The sequence below is a fragment of the Eutrema salsugineum genome, unplaced genomic scaffold (genome assembly GCF_000478725.1).
Source record: "Eutrema salsugineum unplaced genomic scaffold, Eutsalg1_0 scaffold_7, whole genome shotgun sequence".
NCBI lineage: Eukaryota > Viridiplantae > Streptophyta > Magnoliopsida > Brassicales > Brassicaceae > Eutrema > Eutrema salsugineum.
Window position 1 is genome coordinate 623,976 of NW_006256486.1, and position 18,467 is coordinate 642,442.

Here is an 18,467-nt window from a genome sequence, read left to right on the forward strand (position 1 = left end):
CAACCTGACAATGAGATGGTGAACATATTCATCTTAGATTATCTTGCGGGTTTGAGCAATATATATATGAGTCTTTGTGTATGTTGAACAGAATATTTTGAGATATTATTTAGTCACCTGCTCCCAAAAGTGCTTGAGGCGAGTGAATCGACAGTGGTGATGCTCTTGCTTGAAGCAGTACTGTTTGCAGAACCAACCAGAGCAAGCGACAATAACATTTATACAGACATAATAACTTTTCAACATTGTCGAGTTCGTTGTCTAAGCGGATTACAGCCATAACTGACAGCAATTTTAATTTTGAAGCTTTGAACTCTTAAAATTATGCAAGTATCACAGTTTTTTTTTTTTCTTGAATATAATTTAACATTTATTCCAAAAAAAACCAAGTCTTCCTACTACTCAAAGAAGAAAATTAAACAACTAAAAAGACTGTTTAAATAAAGCACTTACATAAGCTTCACATCCTCTTCAAAGTTTGCAAATACGTAAGATCTTAAACTTTTAAGAGCTTGTGGTTCTTGAACTTCAACTTTAACTCTTACCATAACGTTACTCTCGAGATTGTAGTAATACATGTAAAAAGGAACTCTTGTGTACCTTCCCTTACTACTACTTCTAGTCATTGCAGCAAAGAGTGAGCCTTTGTACAGCCAGGTTCCAGCAAAGGATCGCCATTTACGAGGCAGTGGATGGATGTGAGTTGACCATTTACGTTCCTTGGCATCCTCTAACACCGACAACTCAAGAAGATAGTTTTCTTTGTCGTAATCAATAACACCTAGTTTATTGCCCTTGTAGTTTATCAGAATCGATCTGGCACTAATACTAGTAATCTTTTTCCTTGCCAAGTACTCTTGATCGATGTTGATGAAGCTGAACTTCTCTGATCTAACATCAAAGCAAACGATGGTACGTTTTTCGTCGCCATTATAACCATTGCTGTATAATACAAAACACCGTTGATGCATATACCGTCTTCACTAAGAAAATAGTAAGGCTTGCAACATTGGATCTTCCTCCACAAGAGGTTTCCAGTTTCTAACGTGAGAACCTGATGCTGAACACCCCACTTCTTGTCTTCCCACAACGAAACCAGATTACACACAATACCTTGAACTCATTCTCGATTGGATCATACCCAAAATAACATTCTGCCTTCCACTCCAAGTCTTCTTTTCTCAGTGTTGGTGATGTTACAGACTCTCCCGTGATGGGATTATAAATCACAGCCTCTGTATAGTCCTTTCCTGTGAATTGGCTACAGACCAATCCGTGTACAGGACGACATACTTTTATGGAAATTTTTGGTGGAATCCGTATTATGATGATGATGACGAGTGGCTACAAGACACGAGTTAGCTTCCGGATCCTGAGGCTGAGGTAAAGAGAAGAAAAAATCTTTTTGGCAACAACGAAGAAACCTCGGTTTTTCCGGAGACTTAATCGGCGGGAACAACTGGTTGTAATTTGGTCGGCGAATTATCGACGACCAGAGCTTCGACACGCAGCGACACTTTTGCCATAGACTTCACCGACAATCTCGAAAAGATATCGATGACGAGTTCAACAGGGATCAGATCGAAGAATCCTCCTTCATAACATGAAGATCGTTTATTGGATTGGATCATTGTTAGGTTTTCCTGCGTGTCGTGCTGCTCACGTTTTCTCATTTATCGGCTAGATTTTTTTCGGCTATCGTTTATCGGCTAGATTTTTTTTCTTTCTTTTTTAGTTAAAATTCTAAACTTTCTCCAAATAATCAAAAATATTCTTAACAATTCCAAAGGAGAGGTTTACTGCTGAAGGTGCTCTCAGAAAAGTTTTGTAAGATCATAGCTCTTTCTTTGCCAGAGAAAGAAGCCAACCATCAAAAAAAAAAAAAGTAAATAATTCACCGAAGCCTCTGCTTTTTCGCCTTTTAATTTTAATTATTTTTGGTTGTTTTGTCATTTTCAATTCATGATTATAAATATCATTTATTTATGGGAGAAAAGGCTGCATTGGAATAGCTTTTCGGTGATCAAAAATATGGTATCATGCTTGTAGAAATGAGTTTTCATTTACCAGTTTGTAATGTGGCATTTGTAACTATGAAAACTCAACTGTATGCCCAGATATATAGCTTGTAGATTATTAAAGCATATATGTTGTCCGAAGAATTAAGTAAAACCAAGTTAAAAATCCACTGGCTTGTGTCCCAACTTTTTGAAATCTTGAAATACTAGTCTTGAACAAGCATATGATCCAATAAAAACACTTCTTTAAAAAGATAAAAATAGAAAAAATAGAAAACACTTACATAAGCTTCACAGCCTCTACGTAATTTGGAAACATGTAAATTCTACGACTGTTGGAAACTTCAAAATCTGGAACTTCAACTCTTACTCTTACCATAACTTTCCTCTCGAGATTGTAGTAAGAAATGTAAAAATGATCTTCTTCTGCATACGTTGAGCACAACACAAGTTCCCCACTATCTCCATAAGATATTGCTCCTTGACTCCAGTCTCTAAAGTGAGAACTTGATGCTCAAGATAATATACTCCAGGAAGCACACAAGTTATACACAATACCTTGAACTCTTTCTCGATAGGATCATACCCAAAATAGAGTGTTACCAGATTTATCTTTGTCAATTTGGGTGAGGTTAAAGACTGTCCAGTGACTGGATTAGAAATCACAGCGACTGTATAATCATCTCCCAGCGTTTATGACAGACCAATCCATGTACAGGACGACAGATTTGAGAGACATATGTGTTGTAATAATTCGTAGCATGATGACGAGTGGCTACAAGAGACAGATTCTCATTTAGTTTCTGAGGTTGAGGTGAAGAGAAGTAGAACAAGTTTTCTCCAACAAAGAAAGTGAAAAGAAACCTCGTCGGTGGATCCAGAGAATTAAACCGGAACAACTGGTTGAAATTTGGATGGCGGAGAATCGACGACCAGAGTTTGGATACGCAGCGACACTTTCCCATAGATTTACCGGACAATCTCGAGAAGATGTTATTGATGACTAGATCAATAGGGATCGGATCAAAGTATCCTACATCAGATGTTGAAGATAAAATTAGGTTTTCCTCAATGACTTGCTGCTTACGTTTTCTCATCGCGGCAGAGTAAACCCTAGATTTTGGCTCTGCTCGAGACGATACCTAAAAGGATCTTGATATCATGCTTCTTCAACCACACATAGAGTAGGGCTTTTGTTACGCCGAAGACTTGTTGCGCTTTCAAATTAAGACATGTTGGGCCTTTATTAGGGCCCTAGGAATAATTTTTGTTTTTTGTTTTTTGGACCCTAGGAATAATTTTAGTTAAGATAAAGACGCAACTAGATGAGTGGGAGGGAATCGATGCCGTGCCGACTCGCCGATTTTTTTTTTTTTTTTTCAGGTGAAATAAAAAAAAGAATAAAAATATAATTTATATGAAACAGAAATCGATTTTGTAGCTCTTCCTCTCGTAATTTTTGCTCTTATTATTCTCCCAGACAAGAAGCTGCTTCTCTCCGAATTTTAGGGTTTCCATTTCTTTCCCTTCTCCTACAATCAATTAATCGAAACCCTTAATCTCTACATCCATCATCAGGTGAATTTTATCTCTCTTTCTCTTCTTCTCCTTGCTGAATTTATTGTTTCCTTGGTTTCTTCTTTTCCGATTACCTCAATTCCATGGTTCGACCAAGTATTATTTTTTTCCTTCTCTTTGATCGATTGGAGCTTGTTTGATATGATTGGAATTCCCTGATCTGAATAAGCACTTGAATTTCTTTTTTTTTTATATATATTCGCTTCATCGCAAAATGATCGCGCATGATTTTTGTGGTTTTTTTTTTCCGGAAGAAGTTTGACTCTAAAATGATATCGATTTTAGATCCTAGGATTTTCTTGTTATATAGATTCGATTTAGAAACCTCTGATTTATTTTGACGCAATTGAGACTTTCATTTTGGCGAAAATGGTTTCTTTAGTATTTAGTTTTATATCTATCAGATGCGAAATCCCTGATTCAGCTCGTTTGATCATCTCAAGCAGCTATTACGACGATCATGTTATGTAATGAAATCACTTGTACTTTTTGAACCCATTTTTTCTGATACCGAATTTTTTTCTCCTGTCCTTGTCCAGGCTACATCATCCTTGTCGTTTGCTCCCTTGTTTCAACTAAGGTTCATGTCTGATCTTGAAGTTCAAGTCCCCACTGCCTTTGGTAAAGTTTTGAACTTTAGGATGTGTATTTTGGTTCTTATATTAGATAATTTTACTTACTGGTTAGTTGGTTGCAGCCTTTGTTATTTCATTAAATGGAGTATCTTCTTATTCTATATCTTCCAATAGATGGAAGAAGCTGACCTGTTTGTGGTTTTTTTTTTTTTTTTTTTTTGGGGTGATATTAAGATCCGTTTGCTGATGCAAATGCTGAGGACTCTGGTGCTGGAACAAAGGAATACGTGCACATTCGTGTTCAGCAGCGTAATGGTAGAAAAAGCCTGACGACTGTCCAGGGACTTAAAAAAGAGTATAGCTATAGCAAGATCCTTAAAGACCTTAAGAAAGAATTCTGCTGCAATGGCACTGTTGTCCAGGACTCTGAATTAGGACAGGTGTGTGTGTGTGTGTGTGTGTGTTTTGCTCTTTTAATATTTCTAAACTTCTTTAGACATTTTGGATTGGTTGTGGTGTAGATTTGAAAGTTGAAATCAGCTGCTTTTATGACTTAATATCTTCAATAAATTATAGGTTATTCAGCTTCAAGGTGATCAGAGGAAGAACGTCTCGACGTTCCTTGTTCAGGTAATTACCGTAGCTTCATTTCTTCCCTGTTTGAAGTTGGTTTATAGCAAAAAAGATGGAAACAAGATTGTGTTCTGATCTTAAGAATGTTTGAATCAGGCTGGTCTTGTGAAGAAGGATAATATCAAGATCCATGGTTTTTGAGCAAATTCTAGATATACTTGTTGTTCATGTTTGCGCAACAGCTTGAAATTTGCGGAATCAATCAGCCAGTCTTAAAGGCAGTATAAACAATCACTTATCTATTAATGCTTTTTTTTTCTTTATATTGTGTCAGAAAAAAAAATCTACTGGTTTGCTTATGAGCGAATATAAATGTATGATGAACTTTTTCCTCGGCGTTTGTAGTGTGAGATTATCAATAAAACTTGCTTTGTGAATTGAGTGATCTTCCACGACTTGCTAAAACCGAGTGATCACTAGAAAAATTGTTAGTTAATTATATTTAGTTAAAAGAGTTATATACTGCATGCCATCTGTTGATTTCTAATCTTAAGAATATACAATTTACTTCTTCTTTTAGTGCTGATTGCAGTGAATCTAAAAGATGTAAGATAATAAACAAATCATGTGCCAGACGAAATATTTAAGTTATTTTAACGATTTTGGCAGCATAGGAGAAAACCACTTTAGCTTGGTAACTTTTGACAGAACTAAAAAGGACAAATTAAGGTATCCTAATTAATAATTCAACGTTTATTTTGCTTTTTTGTTTAAATTAATAAATACTTAAGAAAATGGATGATAAAAAAACAAAAAATAGGAAGCTGAATTAGAGAGAGAGAGAGAGAGAAAGAGGAAAAAGAAAAGGGAAACGGAAATTGCTGCATTGGATTTGAGTTGCAGTGTGAGAGAGTGAAGGAGAGAGAGAGAGATTTACCTCTTCTCTCCCGTCTTTTAGAGAGAGAGAAAGGGAAAAAGCTGAGAAAACGAGAAGAGCCCTCTCCTTCTCCCTCCAATTTTTCGATCTCTCTCTTTCTCTCTCGCGCGCAGCTTTTTTTGTTTTGTTCGTTCCTCCTCTTCTCACATCGACGATCGGTGATTTTTCTTTACCAAAAACACGCGTTTCCTTCGTGTTGATCATGAACGAGTCTCCCGATTTCAGGTAATCTCGCGATGGAAATTTCTCCGATCTCTGTCTATGACGTGATATTCAAGGGATTTCCTCTGTCTTGTGTTGCAAGTTTTCTGTTTGGGTATGATTAGATTTGCTGATTTCGGATCTTTGGTTTCTAAGATTACATATTCGATTGCCATCGTCTATCGAATTTATGTCACTGCGCAAATGAAACAACCTAAATTCAGATTTTTGTCTCCGTTCTGTATCTGAATACTTTATAGAATCTGAAGGAGGCTCCGATTATAGTTTTGCGGTTTATCAATCGTAAGCTAATATACATTTTCCTCATTTTGTTTGAATTTTGGCAGTATCGAGGGTTTCTTCAACAGTTAACGGTGCTTTGAGGTGAAAACTTTTGAAGAAATGGGTCGTCGTAGAATCAGATCAAGGATCCGGAAAAGCCATTTCTACACCTTTAGATGCCTTAGGCCTAAAACGCTTGAAGATCAAGGACCTCATGTCATCAATGGACCAGGGTACACGAGAATCGTTCATTGTAACCAGCCTCATATGCACCTGGCTAAACCACTTAGGTACCGCTCAAACTATGTATCGACCACTAGGTATAACATGCTCACTTTCTTACCCAAATGCTTGTACGAGCAATTCCACCGAGTTGCCAATTTCTACTTCCTCGTAGCTGCCATACTCTCCGTGTTTCCTCTCTCCCCGTTTAACAAATGGAGCATGATTGCTCCCCTGGTTTTCGTTGTCGGGCTTAGTATGGGTAAAGAGGCATTGGAGGACTGGCGCAGGTTTATGCAGGACGTTGCAGTGAATTCAAGGAAAGCCTTTGTTCACAAAGGTAGTGGGGATTTTGGTCGTAGGGCCTGGAAGAGAATCCGTGTGGGTGATATAGTTAGAGTGGAGAAGGATGAGTTTTTCCCGGCTGATTTGCTCTTGTTGTCATCAAGTTACGATGATGGGATCTGTTATGTGGAGACGATGAACTTAGACGGCGAGACTAACTTGAAAGTAAAGAGATGTTTGGATGCTACCTTGGTGTTGGAGCGGGATGAATCTTTTCAGAACTTCTCTGGAACAATAAAATGCGAAGATCCAAATCCAAACCTGTATACGTTTGTTGGAAATCTTGAGTGTGATGGCCATGTTTATCCACTTGATCCTAACCAGATTCTCTTGAGAGACTCGAAGCTAAGGAACACGGCTTATATCTATGGGGTTGTGATATTTACCGGTCATGACACAAAAGTCATGCAAAACTCAACAAAATCTCCTTCGAAAAGAAGCAAGATTGAAAAGAGAATGGACTACATTATATATACCCTCTTTGCGCTTCTTTTATTTGTCTCCTTCATCAGCTCTCTGGGATTTGCCGTGATGACAAAACTTCTAATGCCAGATTGGTGGTACTTGCGACCAGATAAGCCTGAGACTTTAACAAATCCTACGAATCCTTTGTACGCTTGGGTAATCCATTTGATCACTGCTCTGTTGCTTTATGGGTACTTGATTCCCATCTCACTGTATGTTTCCATTGAGGTAGTAAAAGTCTCGCAAGCAACTTTCATAAATCAAGACTTGCAAATGTATGATAGCGAGAGCGGGACTCCAGCTCAAGCACGCACGTCGAATTTAAATGAAGAGCTGGGACAAGTTGATACGATCCTTTCTGACAAAACAGGAACTTTGACATGTAACCAGATGGACTTTCTGAAATGCTCAATTGCGGGTACTTCTTATGGTGTCCGTGCCAGTGAAGTAGAGCTAGCTGCTGCAAAGCAGATGGCGATGGATCTAGAGGAGCATGGAGAAGAAGTTACAAACCTTCCAATGACTAAAGGCAGGACAAAACGCTACGCAAAACTAGCTAGCAGGACGTCATCAGATTTTGAATTGGAGACTGTAATCACTGCTAGCGACGAAAATGATCAGAAGAAGACCACCGGTGTTAAGGGGTTTAGTTTTGAGGATAACCGTCTAATGGATGAAAACTGGTTAAATGAGCCCAATCCAGATGACATTTTGATGTTTTTCCGAATACTGGCGGTTTGTCATACTGCTATTCCTGAGGTGGATGAAGATACTGGAAAGTGTACTTATGAAGCTGAGTCTCCTGATGAAGTTGCTTTCCTTGTTGCCGCTAGGGAGTTTGGTTTTGAGTTTACCAAGAGAACTCAATCAAGTGTGTTTATTGCTGAACGGATTTCACCTTCAGGCCAGCCAGTTGATAGGTAAGGCTGTAACTTAATCAATTAATATGTCGTAGGTGATATTCTGCAGATCTTTCAATAGTTTTTTCCTTTGATTCCTGCGTATAGATCTCTAATCATGAGGTGGTTATTTTACAGAGAATACAAAATATTGAATCTATTAGACTTTACTAGCAAAAGAAAAAGAATGTCTGCCATTGTCCGAGATGAGGAAGGGCAGATTCTTCTTCTCTGTAAAGGGGCTGACAGGTTTGGCTGCATAACTTCAAGTCAGTTGTCACTTCCTCTAAGCAATTTAATGATTTTTCTTCAATTATTGCAGCATTATATTTGACCGGTTATCAAAGAAAGGAAAAGATTATCTTGGAGCTACTTCCAAGCACTTGAATGAATACGGTGAAGCAGGTTTACGTACATTGGCACTCGGTTATAGAAAGCTGGATGAAGCCGAGTATTCGGCATGGAACAGTGAGTTTCACAAAGCCAAAACTTCAGTTGGAGCTGATAGAGATGAAATGCTCGAGAAAGTATCAGATATGATGGAGAAGGAATTGATCCTTGTTGGAGCTACTGCTGTGGAGGACAAACTGCAAAAAGGGGTATGCAGCAGCATAGTTCATTGTGATTATCAATTACTCAAGTTTCGAAAATTCCTTTCAGCTTACTGTTTGTAGTTCACTTCAGGTTCCCCAATGCATAGATAACCTTGCCCAAGCTGGTCTCAAGATATGGGTTTTGACAGGAGATAAGATGGAGACGGCAATAAACATAGGGTTTGTTCTTATTTGTTGCTGATATCACAGACCCTGAAACTAATTTTTTTTCCCCCGAACAGATTCTCCCCTAAGACTAAGTAGACTCAATTATTTGGTTGGCCAAATGCAGATACGCCTGCAGTTTACTTCGACAGGGTATGAAGCAGATATCCATTTCATTTAATAATGTAGAGGAATCGTCACAAGACTCTGAAGCTGTATGTATTATGTCAATACTATTGAGAAATTTAAATTATTGTTGCAGAAGAATGTTGCATATCTGATGTGATAAACTCTATAATGTTCAGGCTGCAAAAGAGAGCATTTTGATGCAGATCACAAATGCCTCACAGATGATCAAGATAGAAAAGGATCCACATGCAGCGTTTGCTTTGATCATTGATGGGAAGACACTTACATATGCTTTGAAGGATGATGTCAAGTATCAGTTTCTTGCACTTGCAGTTGACTGTGCATCAGTAATATGCTGTCGTGTCTCTCCTAAACAGAAAGCACTTGTACGAAGAATCCAATAAGTCTTAACAAATGTTTTTTTATTCAATGATTAGAATTCCTTGAACTAAATGCATCCAAGAACATCACATGGACCATATATTGTTTATCTTTGGTTCTTCAGGTAACAAGGCTAGCTAAAGAAGGAACAGGGAAGACAACTTTAGCAATCGGTGATGGTGCAAATGATGTTGGAATGATTCAAGAAGCTGATATTGGTGTTGGCATCAGTGGCGTTGAAGGCATGCAGGTGCTTAAACTTATCTTCAATGCAATGAAACATACTTAATTTTCGCCAGTTGTTCTGACAAAAACCCGTTTCTGTCTTTGCAGGCTGTAATGGCAAGTGACTTCTCCATAGCCCAGTTTCGGTTTCTGGAGAGACTACTTGTTGTCCACGGACACTGGTGCTACAAAAGAATAGCCCAAATGGTAATATATGCATTTCAATAATGGATATATCACCAGACAATATATAAAAAAGATCTTGACTGGTAATTATTGTTTTCACAGATCTGCTATTTCTTCTACAAGAACATAACGTTTGGCCTAACTCTCTTCTACTTCGAAGCCTTTACCGGGTTCTCTGGTCAATCAATATACAATGACTCCTACTTATTACTCTTCAACGTTGTTCTCACTTCTCTCCCCGTCATTTCTCTCGGAGTTTTCGAACAAGATGTTCCGTCTGATGTCTGCTTACAGGTTAATCCTCTGTCCATCATCTTCACATCAAAACCAAACATTTTTTCTTCGTCTTTTGATTCACTTTTTTCCTTTTTTTTTTTATCTTTCCCTAGTTCCCTGCATTGTATCAACAAGGTCCCAAGAACCTATTCTTCGACTGGTACAGAATCCTCGGATGGATGGGCAATGGAGTCTACGCATCCATAGTTATCTTCACACTCAACCTCGGAATCTTTCATGTCCAATCATTCCGCTCTGATGGCCAAACCGCAGACATGAACGCGATGGGAACCGCCATGTTCACTTGCATCATTTGGGCAGTAAATGTTCAAATTGCTCTAACAATGAGCCACTTTACTTGGATCCAACACGTAATGATTTGGGGAAGCATAGGAGCTTGGTACATCTTCCTCGCCCTTTACGGTATGTTACCACCAAAACTCTCTGGTAACATCTTTCACATGCTTGACGAGGCTCTAGCGCCTGCACCGATCTTCTGGCTTACCTCACTACTGGTCATAGCCGCCACAACACTTCCTTACTTGTTTCACATCTCATACCAAAGATCAGTGAACCCTCTTGACCATCACATTATACAAGAGATCAAGCATTTCAAGATCGATTTAGAGGACGAACGAATGTGGAAACGAGAGAAGTCCAAGGCTAGGGAGAAGACAAAGATTGGGTTTACGGCTCGGGTCGATGCTAAGATCAGACAGCTAAGAGGGAAGCTTCAGAGGAAACATTCGGTGTTAAGTGTCATAAGCGGGACTTCGTCTAATGATATAACTTCAAACCCACAACAGACTTGAATTGAGACCAAGTAAGTTTTGTCTAACTCCTTATTGTTTTCTAAATTTGGATTGAAGATAGATGAAGAAATAAACAGTTTTCTATATTTTTTGGTTTTTCACTGTTCAAATCGTTTATATAATTGGAAAAAGGTAGAAAAGAAAGAGGAGAATGTTGTATTGTGTTTGTGTGTACACTAGTACTAATTGAAAAAAAAAAAGATTTGATTACTGATTACAACAGTATAACAAATAGTTCCTTTTTCTTCTAGAAATTATTTCTTTTCTATTACTTATGGTGTGTCTACTTTGTATTCCTCTAATTCTTATTTTTGTGTGTGTGTGTATTAGTTAAACTAAAAACGATACTCAATACCTTTTTTTCTCCCAAACGCATCTATTTGACAAATGAACATGCACGAACATATTTTACAAAAACAATTTACAGGGGAAAAAGAAATGATGTATATTGTTTTTAGCCCACTAACATTCGTAACGAGCCCGTGGTTGCGATCTTTTTCGGCCCAATGAGATGGCTGCAATCTTTTTTGGGCCCACTGAGATAGTCCAAATATAGCTCAAAACCAATACACAAGTTAGCTCAATCGCTAAGATTGATAAGTTACTAATACCAATAAAATATTAAAACGACACCTATTGAGAAAAAGATTTGTGGGTATCATACAACAGAAAAATAAAAATTGCTTGAGAATAAAAAGAAAATTGGTCAGAAAAGACATATGTTCGAAAGAGTTGGTGAATACTAGAAAATGAAAAAAGAGAGAGATGATAATGATGGGTCAAAAATCAAATAAGCAACCTGCAAACAAGTAACCTTTTCTTCTTCTCCGGCGAACAACGGTGGTTTTCTTTTCTTCTTCACAGCAGATCGGCGACGTTTGATGGAAGCTCCTCAACAACCACATTGTAGAATTTCTGAATATCAAAAAGCATTCTCTCATCATCACGAGTCACAAAGTTAATCGCCACACCTTTTCTCCCAAACCTTCCACTTCTTCCGATACGGTGAAGGTAGTTCTCCGGCTGAGTTGGGAGGTCAAAGTTGATGACCAGAGAGACTTGCTGCACATCAATACCACGAGCCAAGAGATCGGTCGTGATTAGAACACGGGATGAACCAGACCTGAATTCTCTCATGATGATGTCTCTTGTGTTTTGGTCCATGTCTCCGTGAGTTGCTGAGACTGTGTGGTCACGGCTTCTCATTTTGTCTGTGAGCCAGTCCACCTTGCGACGAGTGTTGACAAAGATGACACTCTGAGTAATGGCTAGAGTCTCATAGAGGTCACAGAGAGTTTCGAGTTTCCACTCTTCCTTCTCCACGTTCACGTAAAACTGCTTGATACCTTCAAGCGTGAGCTCGTCACGTTTCACCAAGATTCTCACTGGCTTGCTCATGAACTTCCTTGTGATCTCGAGAGCTTCTGGCGGCATCGTAGCTGAGAAAACTCCGACCTGAATCTTTGGTGGGAGAAGCTGGAAGATGTCATAGATCTGGAAATTCACAAGAAAAGCAACAGAATAATCAGAGAAACAGATCAGGATTTCACCAAACAAGGCAACAAAAACTCAAAACTGGTAAATAAACTATCAACACACCTGATCCTTGAAACCACGGGAGAGCATTTCATCAGCTTCGTCGAGAACAAACATCTTGATGCAGTCAGGACGAAGAGATTGCCTTCGAAGCATGTCGAACACACGGCCAGGAGTTCCAACCACAACATGAACACCAGCCTGGAGAATGCGTTGATCCTCACGGACACTGGTTCCACCAACACAGGCATGAACCTTGACACCAAGGTAATCTCCAAGAGCACGCATAACCTTCTCAATCTGCTGAGCAAGCTCCCTGGTTGGAGCCAAAACCAGAGCCTGGCACTGGACAAGGGTGAAGTCAAGCTGCTGCAAGACGCCAGAGCAGAAAGTGGCGGTTTTTCCAGTACCAGACTGTGCCTGCTGGATCACATCAAGACCCTTGCAAAAAGGTACGATTCCTCTTTGCTGAATAGCAGAAGGCTTTTCAAAACCTAGTAAAACCAATCAATCACGGGAGGGCACGCATGAGATTGAGTTAACAGGAATCCCAACAAAAAAACACAAAATACGTAAATATGTTACTTACCATAAGCATAGATACCCCTAAGAAGGTTCTCTTGCAAACCCATGGCATCAAAGCTCTCATGGACCTCATCGTACGAGGTGAAGAACTCATCCTGTCCCTCGAGTCTGTAGCACCCAAATAGCAATAACATCAGCCAAATACATCAAATCACAGAAGAGGAAACAAGTGTTTAAAAGTATAGATCTTCAGACTTACACTTCATTAAGCCTCTGGTCAAACTGACGAGTATCAAACTGTGTACCTTCTGGTGCCGCTCCTGCCATGACTAGAACAAACACACGAAAAATAACAACTTTAAATATAAAAGAAGCCAAAACAACTTAAAGATAAGGAACAAATAATTTCTGCAAAAAGGGTCGAATGTAACAGAATAGCCAAACTTGAAATTCCATAAAGAGAGGAATACAAGCATTAATATCTGAATATAATTAGATGTCAGGAGAGAAACAGGCTTATGGTTCATCCAATATCATAGATACCATTCAAATATCTATCTCTCCAGGAAAGCATATAACAACTTCCGTGTTCAAAATCAAAGCAATTATTAATATCGAAGCTCGTTATCATCATCAGCTCAAAATCAAATCGAGATAAAATTAGGGATTTGAAAGGTTACAACCACTAATTGATTCCTGTAACGATGACTCATAAACGAAGCACAGATTTACAGATCAAAAGGAGAAAAAAAACTATTAAATCGACCCAGACGGAATCCGAGCGAAATCCATCGCAAAGAGATTAAGACAGAGAAGATCCAATCGTTCATCTAAAAAGGAACCAAACGCAGAGAAAGAAACCAAAAAATAGAAATTTCCAAACCTGTAGCTTGAGTTGAAGAAGAGAGATGAAAGCTTGAGAGCAAAAGTGAAAGACTTTGTGAGTGCTTGAAATCTCCCGAACTCGGATCTGAACCGATGGGAGAGATAAAGAGAGAGAGGGAGCAAAAAAAATTTGAGGTAGAGAGAGACTGAATAAAACGTGTTTGACAATTTATATAGTCCCTTTTATTTCTGTGGCCTTAGGGTTTCCTCTTAGGAATTGTTCTCCTATTCCATTTAGGAATTTCCAGTTTTGCCCCCTACTTTCCTCTTCCCTTTTTCAATTTTCCACCTCTCTGATAATTTCCTTAATTCATTGGGAAATAACAAGAAATATATCGTTATGAATTTATTTTACACCATAATCAAAAAATGTCAAAAGGGACTTGAATCCTACACGCGATCAATAAACCGTAATGTTGTTGTTTTCAACTAGAAATATGAATAATTTTTTATACAAAAAAGAGAAGAAAAGAAAAGAGAAACCAAATTTTCTTTTGGAAAGCTTAAGCCTTTCCAACACCTTTTGATGCTTTATGACGTAGCAAACCATTCTGAATTCTCAAAGACACATCATCTATTAGACAAAAAACAAAAATATCTAAAAATTTAAATCAAAACAATTAACAGAGCAGTGAACATTAAAATTAGTTTTAGTTTCCCACTACAACCAGAACACAAAAAATTGTTAGTATGTCCAATGACATCACCTGTCTACACTTTAACCGATTCTTAAACATATATATCAATTGAACCAAATCAGAAAGTAAAGCTATTTGCTTGGTTCACTATCCTGTAAACACTAGTCAAAGGCTGTTTACCGTAAGATAACCTTTTTGCCAAGAGCACCTGGAAGAGACGAAGCGAAAGAGAGTGATGATGATGATAATGATGATGAAGCTTGCTTCTGTACAAGAGTTGCTTCATGAATATGGCAAAAGTTCCACACAAGATAAAGCTTGATAAAGCTCTCTGTCGATTCGGTTTTTATGCGAGAAATAATGATCAGTCAATGGCATTATCTCACAGCTTCCTCACAACTTTTAATGCTTTATTACTTACCATTCTCAAGACTCAAAGACACATCATTTTAAAGAGAAAAAAAATCTGAATACTAAATGCTAAACACTTTTATTTATTAACAAAACAGTGAACATTAGTTTTCCCACTACAATCAGAAAGTTAAACATCCATCTAAAAACTGTAAAAGATAACAGAGCCGAAAAACACCAAATAGGTAGTCAAACGAAATCTCACTATATCTATTCTCTTACTCAATATCAAAGAACCGGTCCACGAATATTATCTACTTTGAACCAAACCAGAAAGTAACGCTATTTACTTGATTTAAGATTGTGTCTACTAAATCTCTTTAAGAACCTCTTTTCCAAGGGAACCTGCAAGTAACATAGCAAAAGACAATTATGATAATAACAATGATGCTTATGATGGTGATGTATTGATGTGCAATGTCGGTTCTTGAGGTTACATTGTTCGTGTATTTGTAAGCATAGTTGAAGCAGGGTGTCGTTTTCGTCTATCAACTTCTGTATTTCCTGTTCTTTTTCGACTGCCTCTACTGCGATATAACATCTGTAATCTGACTCTGCAAGTTTCATTGCTACAACTTCTGGTGCTGCTTCGAGCACTTTTTTCTCCAAATCTGAGATCCTGTAACGATTTAATTCCTGCGTTTGCAAGCTTAGATGAGCATTTCTGATTGATTCTTGTTATTATGGAAGACGCATCAATAACATAACTGTGCATTAGAAAAAAACCTTGTCCAGTTTGCCTTGAGAAATGAGAAGTGTGAGGATCTCATTCACAAACTCCCTAAAGTTTTGCGGTTGTTCGCGCCATTCCTGCATTTGATTAGCCACAGAGAATAACTTCCAACTGAGACTGATCCAGTGTAGTCCTATCTTTTGATGCTATGATACCATAAATTGAAGGAGCAACATATAGTAAAAAAGCAGTGCAGCACGATTACGTCGATATCCTCTACAAACTCCTTGATTCGTTTTGCTTCTACTGCTGAGTCTATCTCTTGTGTTACTTTTGATGTTGTTGACACCACAGAATCATTTGGATTCAGGATTTGTGTTGTTGCTTTCCTCTTGGAGATCTTGTATCGGTTTAGTATCTGCATTTGCAAGTAATGTATGAGTTTATCAGATAATATAACACAGCTTTAACATTAGTATGAACAGATCCAATTGATTCTTGTTATGTATTGAATCGATAAATGAGGATATGGAGAAAAGCAGTTACATTTTCGAGTTTTTCTTGAGAAACAAGGCGTCTCAGGCTGTCACTCAACAGTTTCCCAAAGTTTTGTGGTACCTCGTGTCGTTCCTGCAATTAATCAACCATAAAGAATAACTTCCCGCTGGGATCCAATGTAATCATATTATTGATGCTATGATATTGTGGATTGAATGTAAATATGAGAGATGTGCAATCGATCCATTTCGAAGCTTGAACCAGGACGCAATAGAGAAGCCAGACTAAGAGAACATGAGGTAAACTACACACTACATATATCTACAACCTTAGAGGTTACCAAATGATTGATCAGATAACTATCTTAAATTTCCATATTCTCCGTTATGACCAGTAATGGACTCACTTCAGACCAGGATACACAATCTATCAACTCCAGGTCAAAACTTAGTTTTGGTATCCAAAGAAACGAGACTCATGAAACCATATAAAAACCTCAAGCAAGAGATTTAGATAACAGACTCATGGAATGTCATATAAAAACCATGAAAAACAAAGACTTAGATATATCCTCTTTACCTCGATAAAGCTGAGAATCCTACTGTAATAAGAACCATTTTCATCATTGATTGTTGAAATAGCCTCAAAAACCATTGCATCAAACCTGCCAACAAGGTGAAGGAGAGGATGCCAAATCAACGTCAGAACAATATAAACCTAGAGAACAACAATACATGAACTAAAGAACATTCCAATAAAGAATCTCCAAATTTAACAAACCTAGATTCATTGCTCATATCCGATGAATTATTTGGAGAAGATTCATTGAGTGCTTGTGTCTTTGTCAGATTACGCCATTTATCCTTGGAATTGCGCAAGAAGAGTAAACAACAAAACAGAAATTCAACATGGGGGAGAAAAAATCTTTCGATCAACCACATAAATAAATCTTGATTCGATTTTCCATGGAAGAAGACGAACAGGGGGTTTTGGGAATTTCGACTAACCTTGAGGTTAATGTTATCGCGACCTGAAAGTTGAGGGGCGAATTCGGGATCAACTAAAATTTTCTTCCATTTTCCGGCACCGTACTTGGCTATTCCGGCGACAAGCGCCTCTTCTTCCTCCTTGGTCCATTTATTATTCTTCCGATGTTCTTCCATCTCGAAACCCCTCGTCGTCTCTCTCTCGAATCCGATTCTCCTTCGCTCTTGATATACAATCGTACGCTACAGAAACAAATCAGTCGTCTTCTTCGTCTCGTCGTCTATTGGCTACTTTTATATCAGTCATCGAAGACGAAGATAGATTCCTATTTCCCCTAATTCAGTTGTATTCCCGCTTCTCTACTTGTTTTTGTTTTTTTTCTCTCTGCATAAAATAAAAACTGCAAATCGTAGCATTCAGAAGTCCCTGATATTCAGCCTTTTAATGGGTCTAGGCTCATTATGAGTGGTCAAATCTCGACCGTTCAAAATGTCATCATCATAGTCTCTCATTACATATATCTTCACCGGCTCGAATTTAGCTAAAGATAAATATGTTGGATACTTCCTAATTTATTTAGGAAGTTATCTTTTTAGGAAGTTGCCTAAAAGATAAACATAAGGATTTATTTAATAAGGTTTTAGATATAGTTTAATATCTTGATAAGATTTTATATTTCCTTTATCATATAAAATTAGGAGAAGCTAATATCTATATAAACAGAGTCTAAAGAGAGTTGTTCTTTAAGACTAAGAAAAAGTGATTTAGTTTTGAGAAGTTTCTAAATCAATAAAGAAGAGAAGTTCTTTATAACTAAGTTCTTAGCACATTACATCTTTGAATTGGTATCAGAGCAAAGACGAAGCCTAAGGGAATACCTAAACAAAGATCATAAGCAACACGACGATGGGAGACGAGCTGGTTCAACCACGTTCAAAGGATATCAGATCAGCAGCAATCCAATGTCCTATGCTAACATCGAAAAACTACACAGTTTGGACGATGAGGATGAGAGTTATGTTAAGGGTATATGAAGTATGGGACACAATCGAACCAGGGTCTACGGATGCAAAGAAGAACGACATTGCGATAGCCCTACTGTTCCAATCTATACCCGAAACGCTCATACTTCAACTAGGAGAGCAAACTACATCAAAAGGAGTCTGGGATGCTATCAAGTTGCGACATCTAGGAGCAGATCGAGTGAAAGAAGCAAGGCAACAGACGTTGATGGCAGAGTTCGACAAGTTAACAATGAGCAACACTGATTCTATCGATGATTTTTCAGGAAAAATCTCAGGTTTGGCATCCAAGTCAGCCTCACTAGGAAAAACCATCGAAGAATCAGTACTAGTAAAGAAATTCTTGAAAGCTCTTCCCCGAAACAAGTTCATTCAGATCGTGGCTTCCCTAAAACAAGTTATAGACTTAAACGCAACAAGTTTTGGAGAG

The 18,467-nt window shown here is 38.1% G+C and overlaps 5 protein-coding genes and 1 non-coding gene across 6 annotated transcripts; 2 read left to right on the plus strand and 4 right to left on the minus strand.

Moving 5' to 3' along the window:
* Positions 1-449: 449 nt before the first annotated feature.
* On the minus strand, positions 450-3,115 carry LOC18011360 (putative F-box protein At1g55070). Its single transcript, XM_024150309.1, is given in 7 exon segments — positions 450-940; positions 943-1,083; positions 1,086-1,281; positions 1,283-1,519; positions 1,521-1,675; positions 2,453-2,701; positions 2,704-3,115. Coding segments are annotated over 7 exon segments (1,881 nt in total).
* Positions 3,116-3,363: 248 nt separating this feature from the next.
* LOC18011428 (protein translation factor SUI1 homolog 2) lies at positions 3,364-5,176 on the plus strand. Its single transcript, XM_006392631.2, has 5 exons — positions 3,364-3,596; positions 4,136-4,217; positions 4,406-4,611; positions 4,748-4,801; positions 4,901-5,176. The coding sequence occupies exons 2-5, from the start codon at positions 4,181-4,183 to the stop codon at positions 4,943-4,945; spliced, it is 342 nt and encodes a 113-aa protein (XP_006392693.1). The 5' UTR covers positions 3,364-3,596; positions 4,136-4,180; the 3' UTR covers positions 4,946-5,176.
* Positions 5,177-5,656: 480 nt separating this feature from the next.
* Positions 5,657-11,036, plus strand: LOC18011413 (phospholipid-transporting ATPase 6). Its single transcript, XM_006392632.2, has 11 exons — positions 5,657-5,906; positions 6,230-8,116; positions 8,234-8,344; positions 8,418-8,694; positions 8,780-8,868; positions 8,981-9,068; positions 9,159-9,368; positions 9,488-9,613; positions 9,697-9,795; positions 9,877-10,068; positions 10,164-11,036. The coding sequence occupies exons 2-11, from the start codon at positions 6,285-6,287 to the stop codon at positions 10,860-10,862; spliced, it is 3,723 nt and encodes a 1,240-aa protein (XP_006392694.1). The 5' UTR covers positions 5,657-5,906; positions 6,230-6,284; the 3' UTR covers positions 10,863-11,036.
* A 444-nt stretch (positions 11,037-11,480) lies between these two features.
* On the minus strand, positions 11,481-13,978 carry LOC18011337 (eukaryotic initiation factor 4A-1). Its single transcript, XM_006392633.2, has 5 exons — positions 13,807-13,978; positions 13,183-13,252; positions 12,988-13,091; positions 12,462-12,892; positions 11,481-12,356 (listed from the first exon to the last, which is right to left on the minus strand). The coding sequence occupies exons 2-5, from the start codon at positions 13,248-13,250 to the stop codon at positions 11,721-11,723; spliced, it is 1,239 nt and encodes a 412-aa protein (XP_006392695.1). The 5' UTR covers positions 13,251-13,252; positions 13,807-13,978; the 3' UTR covers positions 11,481-11,720.
* Positions 13,346-13,458, minus strand: LOC112083281. Its single transcript, XR_002897569.1, has one exon. It is a non-coding gene; the product is annotated as a small nucleolar RNA snoR98 (small nucleolar RNA).
* A 569-nt stretch (positions 13,979-14,547) lies between the features above and the next one.
* Positions 14,548-17,399, minus strand: LOC18011407 (telomere repeat-binding factor 4). The gene is made up of 8 exons (XM_006392634.2): positions 17,036-17,399; positions 16,809-16,891; positions 16,608-16,692; positions 16,077-16,160; positions 15,796-15,948; positions 15,584-15,667; positions 15,295-15,493; positions 14,548-15,202 (listed from the first exon to the last, which is right to left on the minus strand). The coding sequence occupies exons 1-8, from the start codon at positions 17,189-17,191 to the stop codon at positions 15,168-15,170; spliced, it is 879 nt and encodes a 292-aa protein (XP_006392696.2). The 5' UTR covers positions 17,192-17,399; the 3' UTR covers positions 14,548-15,167.
* Positions 17,400-18,467: the final 1,068 nt, after the last annotated feature.